Source organism: Astatotilapia calliptera, chromosome 20 (genome assembly GCF_964374335.1).
Source record: "Astatotilapia calliptera chromosome 20, fAstCal68.1, whole genome shotgun sequence".
Classification (NCBI taxonomy): Eukaryota; Metazoa; Chordata; class Actinopteri; order Cichliformes; family Cichlidae; genus Astatotilapia; species Astatotilapia calliptera.
In genome coordinates this window covers 35,462,246-35,475,299 of record NC_137441.1, presented here as the reverse complement: position 1 = coordinate 35,475,299, position 13,054 = coordinate 35,462,246, and the positions used below count along the sequence as shown (strand labels likewise).

At 42.6% G+C, this 13,054-nt stretch overlaps 1 protein-coding gene across 2 annotated transcripts in view; it reads left to right on the top strand.

The window, feature by feature from the left end:
• Positions 1–13,054, top strand: part of LOC113013000 (low-density lipoprotein receptor-related protein 1-like) — an 80,217-nt gene that overhangs the window by 64,146 nt on the left and 3,017 nt on the right. For both annotated transcript variants that reach the window (XM_080294410.1, XM_080294409.1), the window contains exons 57-87: positions 82–167; positions 262–381; positions 534–721; positions 868–1,073; positions 2,994–3,182; positions 3,420–3,568; positions 3,808–3,901; positions 4,068–4,184; positions 4,586–4,705; positions 4,809–4,931; positions 6,714–6,839; positions 6,937–7,053; positions 7,644–7,750; positions 7,844–7,976; positions 8,116–8,238; positions 8,347–8,469; positions 8,562–8,699; positions 8,806–8,943; positions 9,057–9,176; positions 9,278–9,525; positions 9,612–9,790; positions 9,876–9,982; positions 10,088–10,207; positions 10,308–10,484; positions 10,636–10,776; positions 10,863–11,036; positions 11,871–12,032; positions 12,139–12,310; positions 12,560–12,661; positions 12,766–12,836; positions 12,927–13,020. In XM_080294410.1, the coding sequence (XP_080150536.1) occupies positions 82–167; positions 262–381; positions 534–721; positions 868–1,073; positions 2,994–3,182; positions 3,420–3,568; positions 3,808–3,901; positions 4,068–4,184; positions 4,586–4,705; positions 4,809–4,931; positions 6,714–6,839; positions 6,937–7,053; positions 7,644–7,750; positions 7,844–7,976; positions 8,116–8,238; positions 8,347–8,469; positions 8,562–8,699; positions 8,806–8,943; positions 9,057–9,176; positions 9,278–9,525; positions 9,612–9,790; positions 9,876–9,982; positions 10,088–10,207; positions 10,308–10,484; positions 10,636–10,776; positions 10,863–11,036; positions 11,871–12,032; positions 12,139–12,310; positions 12,560–12,661; positions 12,766–12,836; positions 12,927–13,020 (4,264 nt within the window). The remainder of the gene's footprint in view (positions 1–81; positions 168–261; positions 382–533; positions 722–867; positions 1,074–2,993; positions 3,183–3,419; positions 3,569–3,807; positions 3,902–4,067; positions 4,185–4,585; positions 4,706–4,808; positions 4,932–6,713; positions 6,840–6,936; positions 7,054–7,643; positions 7,751–7,843; positions 7,977–8,115; positions 8,239–8,346; positions 8,470–8,561; positions 8,700–8,805; positions 8,944–9,056; positions 9,177–9,277; positions 9,526–9,611; positions 9,791–9,875; positions 9,983–10,087; positions 10,208–10,307; positions 10,485–10,635; positions 10,777–10,862; positions 11,037–11,870; positions 12,033–12,138; positions 12,311–12,559; positions 12,662–12,765; positions 12,837–12,926; positions 13,021–13,054) is intronic.

The window sequence follows — 13,054 nt, the reverse complement described above, 5'->3', positions numbered from 1 at the left end:
TACGTGAGTTTCAGTGCGTCTTCACAGCAAATGCACGCCTAAAGCAGTAAAGTACGTTTTCTATGTGATGTATGCGTGTAGATGAAGAGCCCTACTTGATCTTTGCCAATCGGTACTACCTGAGAAAACTGAACCTGGATGGTACCAACTACACTCTTATAAAGCAGGTAAGACACACAGATGACAGTTTAAAGAAACATTCAGTGTTTTTCTTCTGTGTTTTTCATTTTTAATATTGCTCCTTCCTTTTCCCCCCCTCAGGGTCTTAATAATGCAGTAGCACTGGACTTCCACTATGCAGAGCAGATGATCTACTGGACGGATGTGACCACTCAGGGCAGCATGATTCGACGCATGCATATGAACGGCAGCAACATGGAGGTGAGTGAGAACATCTGAAATCCTTTCGTTTTGATTTAATAGTCGAGCAATATTTATTGTGGAATGCTGGATTATTGATGCAGCGAACCCGTGAGTCCCTGATTGGGAACTACATCATCATCATCTTACGTATTGATTGATAAACCTGGCAGGTTTTGCACCGAACCTCTCTGAGTAATCCCGATGGCTTGGCGGTAGACTGGGTCGGTGGAAACCTGTACTGGTGCGACAAAGGCCGAGACACCATTGAGGTGTCAAAACTTAATGGGGCTTACCGAACGGTGCTGGTCAACAGTGGCCTGAGGGAACCTCGTGCAGTGGCTTTGGATGTACGCTATGGGTGAGAAGTTACACTGCAGATCAGCACCAGCTACACTCACTGTTTATATAACTTAAATGTATAATTTCCTAATTATTTCTCATCTTAAGCTGATTTAGATTTGAATGTACAACTGTAATTTCAAGATTGTCTTTCTCCAATCTTAGTTATCTTTACTGGTCTGACTGGGGTGACAGCCCTCACATTGGGAGAATTGGGATGGATGGCACTAACAGAAGTGTCATCATAGAGGATAAGATCACCTGGCCCAATGGATTAACCCTGGACTTCATCAATGACCGTATATACTGGGCTGATGCCAGGGAGGACTACATTGAGTTTGCCAGCCTGGATGGCAAGAACAGACACACAGGTAAACAGACCAGTAAACACATTCACTTTTTTAAACTGTTTGACTGGTGGTGCCATATCTTCTAAAGTTCTGAGATTTCAATTGTTTGTTTTTGATTGTTGTATCTGTCTGAAGAAACACCGGCTCTGAACCCACTCGTCATTTCTTTGTATTCTGCTTCTTGTAATTTTTCAGAGTTGTCTTGAAAGTAAATATACAAACTCAATTTTTGTTTCCAGACGTGTTTGCATGTTTCAATAAATCACAGCATTTATTTCCAGTTTTCCCTCAAAGAAATACGGGTTGTTTCAAGACTTTTGGAAAGTACAGCATGTGAGAGTCAAAATACTCTCATCTTTAGTGCCTTTTTTTTGTCAAAGACTAATTATGTAAAACCTCTCAGTAACAGGCAGCAGTGTGCTATTAAGTGTCACAGTTTCTGTCCATGAACTGATTTAATCTTTTAAATAAATGTGTCAGGGAGCTGAGGAGCTTTAAGTGGTTTATAGATCATAACTCATTTAACAGGATAAACCGTTTATGACAAGACCATAGTGGTGATTAAAGAGGGGTTAGGTTTTCCTGTGAGGAAATTTTGCAGGTTCACATGGAGTTGAAATCTGAGTGACTTTCTTCCGTACACACACACACACACACACACACACACACACACACACACACACACACACACACACACACACACACTTGAGAGACACCAGGCATGAGCAGGCAGGTTACATGGCTGTCTGCTATTCTGGAGTCCTGCAACTCAAGTCCAGAAGACACAAACTGTGAATAGGACAGATTGTTCTGGTAGGAGAGGCCTCTGAGCGTGTGCGATATCTGCATAGGGCTCAGTTGTTTAGTACATGTACTACAATAGCTGGAATTGTTAAACGGCTTAGCATGCAGGAATTCTGGAGTGCATTGGTCATCTGCATTAATACTTCCCACATTTTATAAGTTGTGCTTAAAACTTATAGATAGCATAGGGATAGAATCCTTTTTTCTTTGTTTAGGCATATGCATTAAATTATGGGATAGTTTACAACTTACAGAATAGACTTCCAGCAGAGTGTTGTGCTTCATGAACATTTTTGATCTATCAAGATGAATTGAAGCTATTTGGCATTAAGAAGTCATCATAAAATGTCACTGACTTCTTTCAGCTCAGCGCTCTAGATTTAATGCATCCTATAAATTATTATTCACCCATCCCTGGATACACATATGCCATAAAACACCAGTGTGCCTCTGTGTGTCTTTGTGCAACAAGACTTGGCCTGTTTGAATTGAGATAAGAATGGATCAAAGGGCAATTAATGTTAATCTCACCAATACCTCAGCTCAACTTGATGCTATAAAAACCGCTATTACATCACAACGTCAGTCGTTTAAGGTGCATTATTCTTTAAAGTCAGCGCTGAAGCTACGGTCTCTCGCCGTCGAGGTATTTTGAACTTGTGCCACACACACAGCATTTGCAAATTTGTCAGCATGTGATGCATTGCTATGGTGTGCTTCCATAACACACAAACACTGAGAGTGAGAATAAAACGTATTATACAAGAGCAGGAAAAGTGGTTAATAGTGTAACACCTAATGAGGTGTAGAACCTATTATATAACACAGAGATATGGTGCATGTCCGCGCCCCACCCTGCCTCAGTTTGCCATTAACAGTGCAGGATTTTATCAAAGGTTTCTCTTTGCAAAACAGCAACACAGGAGCAGCAAGAGCTTCACATTCTGAATATGTTGACATATTCACATGTATATTTGAGATACAAAAAACATTCACGTATTTTTTTGGTGACTGTATTATATGTTGTTTTAAGGCATTTCCTCCAATCAGCCTACTGAAGGCTGCAGTAGGAAACATCCAGAGTGATTTGTCTTCAAATATAGAATGCGATTTGTTTATTCTTGTGTATCCTCACAGTTCTCAGCCAAGACATCCCTCACATATTTGCCATGACACTGTTTGAAGAATACATCTACTGGACCGACTGGGAAACAAAGTCCATCAACAGAGCTCATAAGACTCTGGGTACCAACAAGACGACCCTGATCAGCACCCTGCACCGACCCATGGACATCCACATTTACCATCCTTACCGCCAACCTCCGGGTAGGAGGAGTAAATGTGGTCTTTTGAACAAGTTTACAGTCTTAGTGCGCAAACTGTTTACTGCTGTTAAGTAACATTTCAGTATTGATTTAGTTTCTGTCTGTGGTGTAATAACTTATTTTGAGTATATTCAAATATATTCCCTACATTAATTCAGATCTAAAACCTAAGGGTTGGGGGTGGAAAAATAAGTGAACCATGTGGTGAAAACATTTTCCCTCTTTTTATCTTTTCCAGTGCTCAACCACCCGTGCCAGATAAACAACGGTGGCTGCAGTAATCTCTGCCTCCTTTCTCCTGGTGGGGGTTATAAGTGTGCCTGTCCCACCAACTTCTATCTGGCAAACGATCAGCGCACTTGCATGTCCAACTGCACAGCCAGCCAGGTAATGATGTAAACATCATTAATGGAAAAATGGCCCATTGATAACTGGCTTTTCATATCTCAGTTCCCCGCTGTGGCCTATTTGATAAACTACTCATGCCTGGTCATTGCTTATTGACAGTTGGCTGGCTGCCCGGTGATACAATACCTAGCTTACGCTTTTGTCAACGACAAATGAGCCAGTGAAGCCCTGATGTAATGCCCTATCATCACTTTGATTCACTTCTCTTCCTGTTGCAGTTTGTGTGCAAGAATGACAAATGCATTCCTTTCTGGTGGAAATGTGACACAGAAGATGACTGTGGAGATCGTTCAGATGAGCCAGAAAACTGCCGTAAGTCTTTGAAGAAGATAATTAGGACGTGATGGAGTATGGCAGTCATCTAGCATGCTTTATGCATGCTATACCTTTTGATCTCACCTTAGCCCACAATTTAACAGTGAAATGTTTGTCGGTATGATCTTGAAACACCGCGTGACTTCTACTTCTTCCACGACAGCCGAATTCAATTGCAGACCAGGGCAGTTTCAGTGTGGCACAGGCATCTGCACCAACCCTGCATACATCTGTGATGGAGACAACGACTGCCAGGATAATTCAGACGAGGCCAACTGTGGTATGTGCCTGTTTTTTTGTAATATATGTTCATTTATGTACAACAATTGTCACTGTTTTATTTGAAATTTTCACAAGAGGACCCAGTATAAGACAGAACAGGGACTGACAGGAAAAACAAGAAATTTTGATAAATAGATAACGTGGAGCAGCAGGAGTCTAAAATCAACATTGACAAAAGGAGAGAACAAGAGAAAGTCTGGAACATGAGGGAGTTGAGATCATGTGATGATTTGACAAAGACTCACACTTTATACACACGAGGCACATGTGAAGTCAGTGAAAAATAAAGAAAGCTACATGAGGAACCAACCTTCAGAATTTAACAGCAAATAAACTGGAAAAAATTACTTTAATGTTATTTGCTCATTCATTTTTAATCTCTTTCTTATCTCACCGCAGACATTCATGTTTGCCTGCCCAGCCAGTTCAAATGTTCCCACCCCAGCCGCTGCATTCCAGGCATCTTCCGCTGTAACGGCCAGGTCAACTGTGGAGAAGGCGAGGATGAGAAGGACTGCCGTGAGTATACCTACGTTTTCAGGGTTTTTTTCCCCCCTTCTTCTCTCTCTTTTACTCCACACTTACTGCAAACCTGTTATTCCCCCCCATCTCCACCCCACAGCTGAAGTCACATGTGCGCCCACTCAGTTCCAGTGTGCCATCACCAAACGCTGCATACCTCGTGTCTGGGTGTGCGACCGTGACAACGATTGTGTGGACGGATCAGATGAGCCCGCCAATTGCAGTAGGACTCGCACTTTACTCTGCATGTTGTTTATTCTGAGTCATCCTAATTAGCTTTAAGTGTAACCAGAGGTGTGGACTCGAGTCACATGACTTGGACTCGAGTCAGACTCGAGTCATTAATTTTATGACTTTAGACTTGACTTGAAAAAATGTTCTAAGACTTGTGACTTGACTTGGACTTTTACACCAATGACTTGGGACTTGAATTGGACTTGAACCGGTTTACTTGAAAAGACTTGATATTTTACCCCAAATATAAAATTTAACATGCATATTATATAGAGATTGAAAATGTGACGTCATTCACGGGTAGAACCGCAAAGGATTCTGGGAACTCGTGGCAAGCGGTACTAGCACACGCAGGCTTTCAATTGAAATCAGTTATACAGCGATAAAAAGAAACACAAAAATGTCAAGAAGCTGTTGTATTATTAACTGCAATAGCTGGTCGCATGACAGCCACGAGAAGCTGACGGGTAAAGAGATCGGTTGTTATCGGATTACGTCGTTGAAGAGAAATTGTTCGAGCCATGTTTCCAAAGTAACAAAGACGCGACGGATGGCCTGGATTGCAGCCATTCAAAGATCAAATATAACGTCCCAGAACACTCCAGCTCACAGGTTAGTCTGCTCCAAGCATTTACACGAAGGTCAGTGTTTTTTAGTAGTTAATACGTCATTTTCATAACATAATTAGTGATATAGGTTACAAGCAAGTCTGGCGCTGAACAGAAATTGTCGCGCTATGCTCCTTTATTTATTGTGCATAAATAGTGAATTGTCCTGACACAATATTGCGTTTCGCTTCTGTTATTATGGTACATTGACAAAAACATATACTTTTATTCACAGGATAAAACAGGTTTTTTGTATCACTAATTGCCCAGTACGATTACAGCATACAGTATTATTGTCACTGCTACATTTCTGTGATGCTACCAGAAATTATTTCCACTACTAATTAATTACCGTTGAGCTCAAAGGTCCTATTAATAAACGGTTAACGAATGTGTATTTATGACGACGATTTGTGAGACTGGTAAACTTATGATACGTACGATGGTCTTTCGTTCTACACGGTGCATTTCAAGGTCCTGCACCCATCCCTCGGTAAACTGTACCTGGGCTTGTTGCAGTGACCTGAAGTTACTAAACTTCATGAGTGTATGCACTCACTCCAAGAACCGTATGATTATAAATATGCATATAAATATGCTAAGATGAGATAGCTGACTTCATCTAACTAGCAAATGTTGTCCAGGCTATGTTGGTGATACAGTTTTTTTTAATGTGTATGATATTTTTGTCATGCGATTTTAAAGCTGGTCCTACAACCGCATCCAAGAATAACATGCAGCTTATCTCAGAACTGTCGGTGAAAATTATTCTTGGAGCTAAGTTTAATTGAGCTGCATTTTAAAGAGGTGCAGTTTCACAATTTGTGTATATTTTCTAAGTTCACTATTTTGTCATGTGTTGAGAAAAACACAGATTTTAAAATTACATGGTCTAATATTTACATTTAGCATATAACTGCAACATTATTTTTTCTTTTTTTTTTTTAAAGACTCGAAAGGACTTGAAATTCAAAGTTTCAGACTTGTGACTTGACTCGGACTTTTACACCAGTGACTTGAGACTCGACTCTGACTTGCCTGACATTACTTGAGACTTGACTTGAGACTTGAGGATAAAGACTTGAGACTTACTTGAGACTTGCAAAACAATGACTTGGTCCCACCTCTGAGTGTAACTGCCCCCCATATGTTTCCCTTTGCAGCCCAGATGACCTGTGGTGTGGACGAGTTCCGATGCAAAGACTCTGGCCGCTGCATTCCCGCTCGCTGGAAGTGTGACGGCGAGGATGACTGCGGCGATGCATCAGATGAACCGAAAGAGGAGTGTGGTAAATATTGTGTTTTCTTTTTTAAGTAAAAATTCTCTCTCTATTTTTTTCTCTTTTTTTGATTTCATTGGCAATAATAATTTTGTGTCTTGGACAGCTGAGAGGACGTGTGAGCCATACCAGTTCAGATGTAAGAACAACCGCTGTGTGCCGGGCCGCTGGCAGTGTGACTATGACAATGACTGCGGGGACAACTCTGATGAAGACAACTGCAGTAAGTATCACTTTGAGCTTGGAAACAGTCCCTCCATATGTCATTTTACCTTGTCCACTGTCATTTACACTCATGCCCGTGTCTTTTTCACTGGTAACAGTCACTTTGCACCTTTTTAACTCTTAACTGCTACAGCGTTTGTTTGGTGCTAATTCATTGCCCATTTCTCATCTGATTATTTGTTTCATTTCATACTGTCCTGTTGGCATGAGCCAGAGGTAAGTTACTTCATCTCCATAAGAGAACCACTCCCATTTTGAGCACCTCTCTGTATCTGTTATTAAATAGTGTCTTCATTCACTGTCCCTCTGACCTGTGAGAGTCTGCAAGCTGAGCTCTGTACAGATTTCATCGTCAGTGCTAATTGGCTATCGCAGCAAATATAACCACAGAAAGCCAACAGTTATAAAACCAGTTATATTGACAATAAATTGTAATAAAACAGCTCCTTTCACTCTCTCACATTAGTGTCTATAGTCATCCTCATGTAATTGTTACACTCTTTGTCTTGTGCTGAAGGGTAAAACGGCCATAGCTCACCGCAACTGTGCTCATGTTGTCAGTGACACAAGCCTTGTGTTCTTCTGTAGTGCCTCGACAGTGTTCAGAAAGCGAGTTTGCCTGCACCAACGGCCGTTGCATTGCTGGGAGGTGGAAGTGCGATGGAGACCATGACTGTGCGGACGGATCTGATGAGGTTGGATCTGTTGAAATTGTTTGGAAAAGAAAAAAATCCTTTTTGCACTTCCTGTTATGTCTGTGTTTATGATGGACTATGATGTTTCTTTAGCATGGCTGTGATCTGAAGTGTGACCAGGACCAGTTCTCGTGTAAGAATGGACACTGTATTCCGATCCGCTGGCGGTGTGATGCTGATCCTGACTGCATGGACGGCAGCGATGAGGAAAACTGTGGCAGTGCTGGTAAGCATATTTCTGTGGGTGTGTCATTTTTAAGAGAAAAGTAGATCCCAGATGCCTTAAAGCTGACTCGCAACAAATGAGCTTGTATCAGGTTTTACACGAGCACATACCGGTAGTAAAAATCAGTTTCTTCCTGCAGCTGGCCGTCACTGCCCTCTGGATGAGTTCCAGTGTAACAACACTCTGTGCAAGCCCCTCGCCTGGAAGTGTGATGGAGAGGATGACTGTGGGGACAACTCTGATGAGAAACCCGAAGAATGCAGTGAGTTTTGCCGTCTTGCTCATCAAAATCATGTTGAATTCCTATTGCATTTTTTTCTTCTCACCTATTTTTCTTTCCTCTTCCCTTCTCTTTCTGTCCAACTCTTAGGGAAGTTCCAGTGTCCGCCGACAAGAGCGTTCCGCTGCCAAAATGACCGTGTGTGTCTGCAAGTGTCAAGGAGGTGTGACGGCGTTAATAATTGTGGAGACAACAGCGATGAACTGAACTGCCGTAAGTTAGGAAGTTGTTCTGGTTATAAAATCTCCTACTTCCTCATCTTTGACTGAGGAGATGCTGACTTATGTCTGCGTTTTTGTCAACAGAGGCTCCTCCATCTGTTCCCACGTGTGAGAAAGACGAGTTCTTGTGCTCCAATGGCAGATGCATCAGCTCCAGTCTGCGCTGTAACTTCTTTAATGATTGCGAAGACTATGGCTCTGATGAGATCAACTGCAAAACGGGTAGATCTTCACTCACTTCTGCATAACTGACCATGGACCTAAGGTCTGAAAGTTTTACCCTTTAAATCCACAGGCTTATCTTTCACTTGTGTTTTTTGTCCTATAGACACAAAGCTAAACGACTGTCGGAGTAACACAACTCAGTGTGGTGATGGAGATGAGGCCCACTGTGTCACCAATGGCACAGACTCCTTCTGCTCCTGCAAACCAGGCTTCCAAAAGATAGGACACCACACCTGTGGAGGTACACGCAGAAAGTGCATCATGACAGCTCTTAACCCTCAATGTAGAGGGTAAGGGCTGGGCAATATTTTTACATTTCATGTGACTTTCTTTTTCTTTTCTCATATTTTTAAGATAAGAACGAGTGTCTTCAGTTTGGAGTCTGTTCCCACATCTGCAATAACACCAAAGGCTCCTACAAATGCAGCTGCCACAAGTACTTCACCAGGATAAATGACACCTGCAAGGCTGACAGTAAATGCGCTGCTTATTTTATTAAGTATTTTATCAAGTCTTGTAATAATTGTTCACTTCAAGGTGAGCGTCACTGCAACGGTTTCTCTCTTTCCTTCCAGACATGAACAGCAGTCGGCAGATTCTATACATCGCTGACGACAATGAAATCCGAAGCCTTGACCCCGGCATGCCCAACTGGCGCTATGAGCAGACCTTCCAGGGTGATGCCAGTGTGCGCATTGATGCGATGGACCTGCACGTCAAGACCAACCGCATCTTCTGGACCAACTGGCACACGGGGCGCATCTCCTCCTACGAGCTTCCAGGATCATCCTCATCGTCATCTTCTAGCATCAACAACCTGCAGGTAATGCTGGTCAAATAATGCAAAATCTCTAGAGCACCAATATACACGCCATCATTCAAACACCTCAACTTTGTGCTTTTATCCAGATCAAAGACCTGAAGATGCCCCGTGGTATTGCTGTGGACTGGGTGGCTGGTAACCTGTACTGGACTGACTCAGGCCGAGATGTAATTGAAGTGGCTCAGTTGTCAGGCCAGCATTCCAAGACCCTCATCTACGGCATGATAGACGAGCCTTATGCCATTGTAGTGAATCCACAGAGAGGGTAAATGGATCATTCTTTTAAGGATTTCTTTTTCTGTTGTCTTATATTTTGCACATATGTGTTCTGACTCTGGATTTTTTATTAGTACCATGTACTGGGCAGACTGGGGCAACCACCCTAAAATTGAGACGGCCGCCATGGACGGCACTCTAAGACAAACACTCGTCCAGGAGAACATCCAGTGGCCGACAGGTAAGTACTGCTCCGAGTCTGAATTTATTTGAATCCAGATACGCATAATTATTCATCCACACAGTGTAACATTCTCATTAAGGCTCTCTAATTGTGCCTCTGCAGGCTTAGCTGTGGACTACTTCAATGAGCGTCTTTACTGGGCAGATGCTAAACTATCAGTCATCGGCAGTGTTCGTCTGGATGGCTCTGACCCTATCGTTGCTGTCTCTGGCATCAAAAACAGTTGAGTTTATTCTGCAACTTTCCAGACTACATGCAAGTTTGCTAATGTGACATTAACACTTGCCCGCCCATATGTATTTTGCACTTTTTTCCCCTCTAGATTTGCTCCATCCATTCAGCATAGATATCTTTGAGGACTACATTTATGGGGTCACATATATTAACAACTTTGTCTTCCGGGTCAACAAGTTTGGTAAAGGCCCTATGGAGAATCTCACCACAGGCATCAACCATGCTACAGACATAGTCCTGTATCACCGTTACAAGCAGCCAGAGAGTGAGTATCAAACATATTGCTGGTTGATTTGTCCAAGGATTTTTCTTCACACATAGTCTGCTTCAGTCTTAATTTAAAATGGACACCACACACCTTGTTTTGATGCACGCTTTATGGATTTTCTCACTGGTCATGTTTCTCTCTGCACCAGTGACTAACCCGTGTGACAGAAAGAAGTGTGAGTGGCTGTGTCTCCTCAGCCCCAGTGGGCCGGTGTGCACCTGCCCTAACAACTACGTTGCAGACAACGGCACATGTGCGGAGAGACCAAACCCCACCCAGTCACCGTTCTGTATGTACACTACATAAACAAGTGGCTTCCCTTCTAGCAAGGTTAACATGTACACACTAAATTCAAAGTGCCGTGTCCTTTGACAGCCCCGCCCTCAGTTCCGTGCGATATCCAGTGTCAGAACGGTGGGAGCTGCTTCTTCAACGACCGTCAGGTGGCAAAGTGTCGCTGCCAGCCCAGCTACATAGGCGAGAGATGTGAAATCAACCAATGCAGGGACTACTGTAAGAACGGAGGCACCTGCACTGCTTCTCATGCCGGTGAGAGATTCAATTCAAGGTTTATCATACGGCACCAAAGCACAACAATGGTCGCCTCAAGGCATTTTTATACTGTGTGGTAAAGACGCCACAGTCTAAGCCAATGATGACTCCGGAGATGGTAATGTTGGTCTGTCTGATTTGTGTTATTCAGGACAAAGTATCTCAACAGGTTTTGCATGAAATAACATCAACATTTACATTTCTCATACCCAGAGGAGAAACTCTCCTTTGGAAGAGCTGTTTTTTCTTCTTCTTGTGCCACAGTGAATTTGGCCAAACTATTGAATTGCTTGCCATAAAGTTTCTTCTAGACCTTAATAACACAATCCTTTGACATTATCCTTCTTCAGGCTAAAAAAAAAAAAATTTCAGTTGATCCAGTGCTTTGGCTGACGATCATCAGCCTGAGCTGTACCCTGAGTTTACTGCTGATTAGCAAACGTTACTGTGCTAATCAGGTTGAATTTGACGTGCCAAGGCTTTTGATCACAGGAAAGAAGCTTTTTTTCCCGCCCCTATTCCAAGAATTGTTTAAATCATTAAAAGAAATCCACTCTTTTGATGTCTGTCTTCAGTACTCATTAGTGATAGCAATTACAGGCTGCAGCAGAAGGCATGAATTCCACATATTTCCAAACCTTTGTCTCACTGGCACTTCACTGGTTCTGTCATGTGTGCAAACCAGTGGAATTTCTAGTTTAAGAAACCTGAGAAGGAACTGAGTCAGCAGTTTTGGTTGTGTTTTTGTCAAATGTTAAATGAAATGTAATACTTAAAATTTCAGTTTTATTCAACATTTATATCTTTATATATTTTAATTGTGTATTCTAGGGTTGCCAACTTGCAGATGTCCTAAAGGCTTCACAGGGCCAAACTGCAATCGCCACACTTGTCAGGACAACTGCCTGAATGGAGGCACGTGCTTGGTCAGTAGAGGCAACCAGCCAACCTGCAGTTGCCTGCCAGAGTACCTGGGAGACCAGTGTCAGTACAGTAAGTAAAAGCACCTGAGGATGTTTCTGTTTCTTTAATAGATTGCTAAGCAGGGTATTTTGCATCAACAGTATGTGACCCTCTTCTCTTTCTTTGCTGTCTTAAGGTAAATGTGAAGGCTTCTGCGAGAATGGTGGAACCTGCTTACAGACCTCCAACGGCACCAAACTTTGTCTGTGCCCCACCAAGTACGTCGGGCACCAGTGTGAGCTGGACAAATGTCAGTTCTGCGGAACGGGCAAATGTTTGACGTCAGCCTCAGGGGAGGTTTCCTGCAGGTGAGTATCGTGTGGGACGTGGTTACTGTGCTACATCGATTAGACTTGGATTTGTAAATATTTGCTGGCTTTTATTTTGAACTGCCAGAATATTCTTCACCCAAGGTCACCCAGCAATCTGTGGATTTTGTGCTTCCTAACAGTGCACAGCATGGAATATATCATTCTGAAATCGTGGGAATCATTATTATTATTGTTATTCTGCTGCATTAGGATCTTCTTTAATATTTTTTTCCTGTATGTTTGAAGCTGTCCAAATGGTCAGATCCAACCCAGCTGCTATACCTGTTCAAACTACTGCGCACATGGACAGTGTTCAGTAGACAATCGCACACTGCTGCCACAGTGCACGTAAGATCCCAGTAGACATTAACAGGCATATATATAATATTTTATTGTTTTAATGTCCGCTTAGCACACTTACCCACATATCCACTGTGTACCTCTATAACCAGGTGTGCTGTTGGATGGAGGGGATACAGATGTGATATCACAGCTCCTATAGAGTCTCATACTTCTAGTGGTAGTAAGTCAGCCACTCCCTGACCAAATCAAAGTTTGTTCATAGAACATGCACTTTGGTCCTATTTGCTTATCATTATTTGTTCACTCATAGGTACTGCGTCAATCATCGTCCCAGTGCTGCTGCTGCTGTTGCTGGCATTGCTGGTGGTTGGTGCCATCTTGTGGTACAAGCAGAGAATGCGTGGGTGAGTACTAGTTCGGGACGCTTTTTCATCTTTA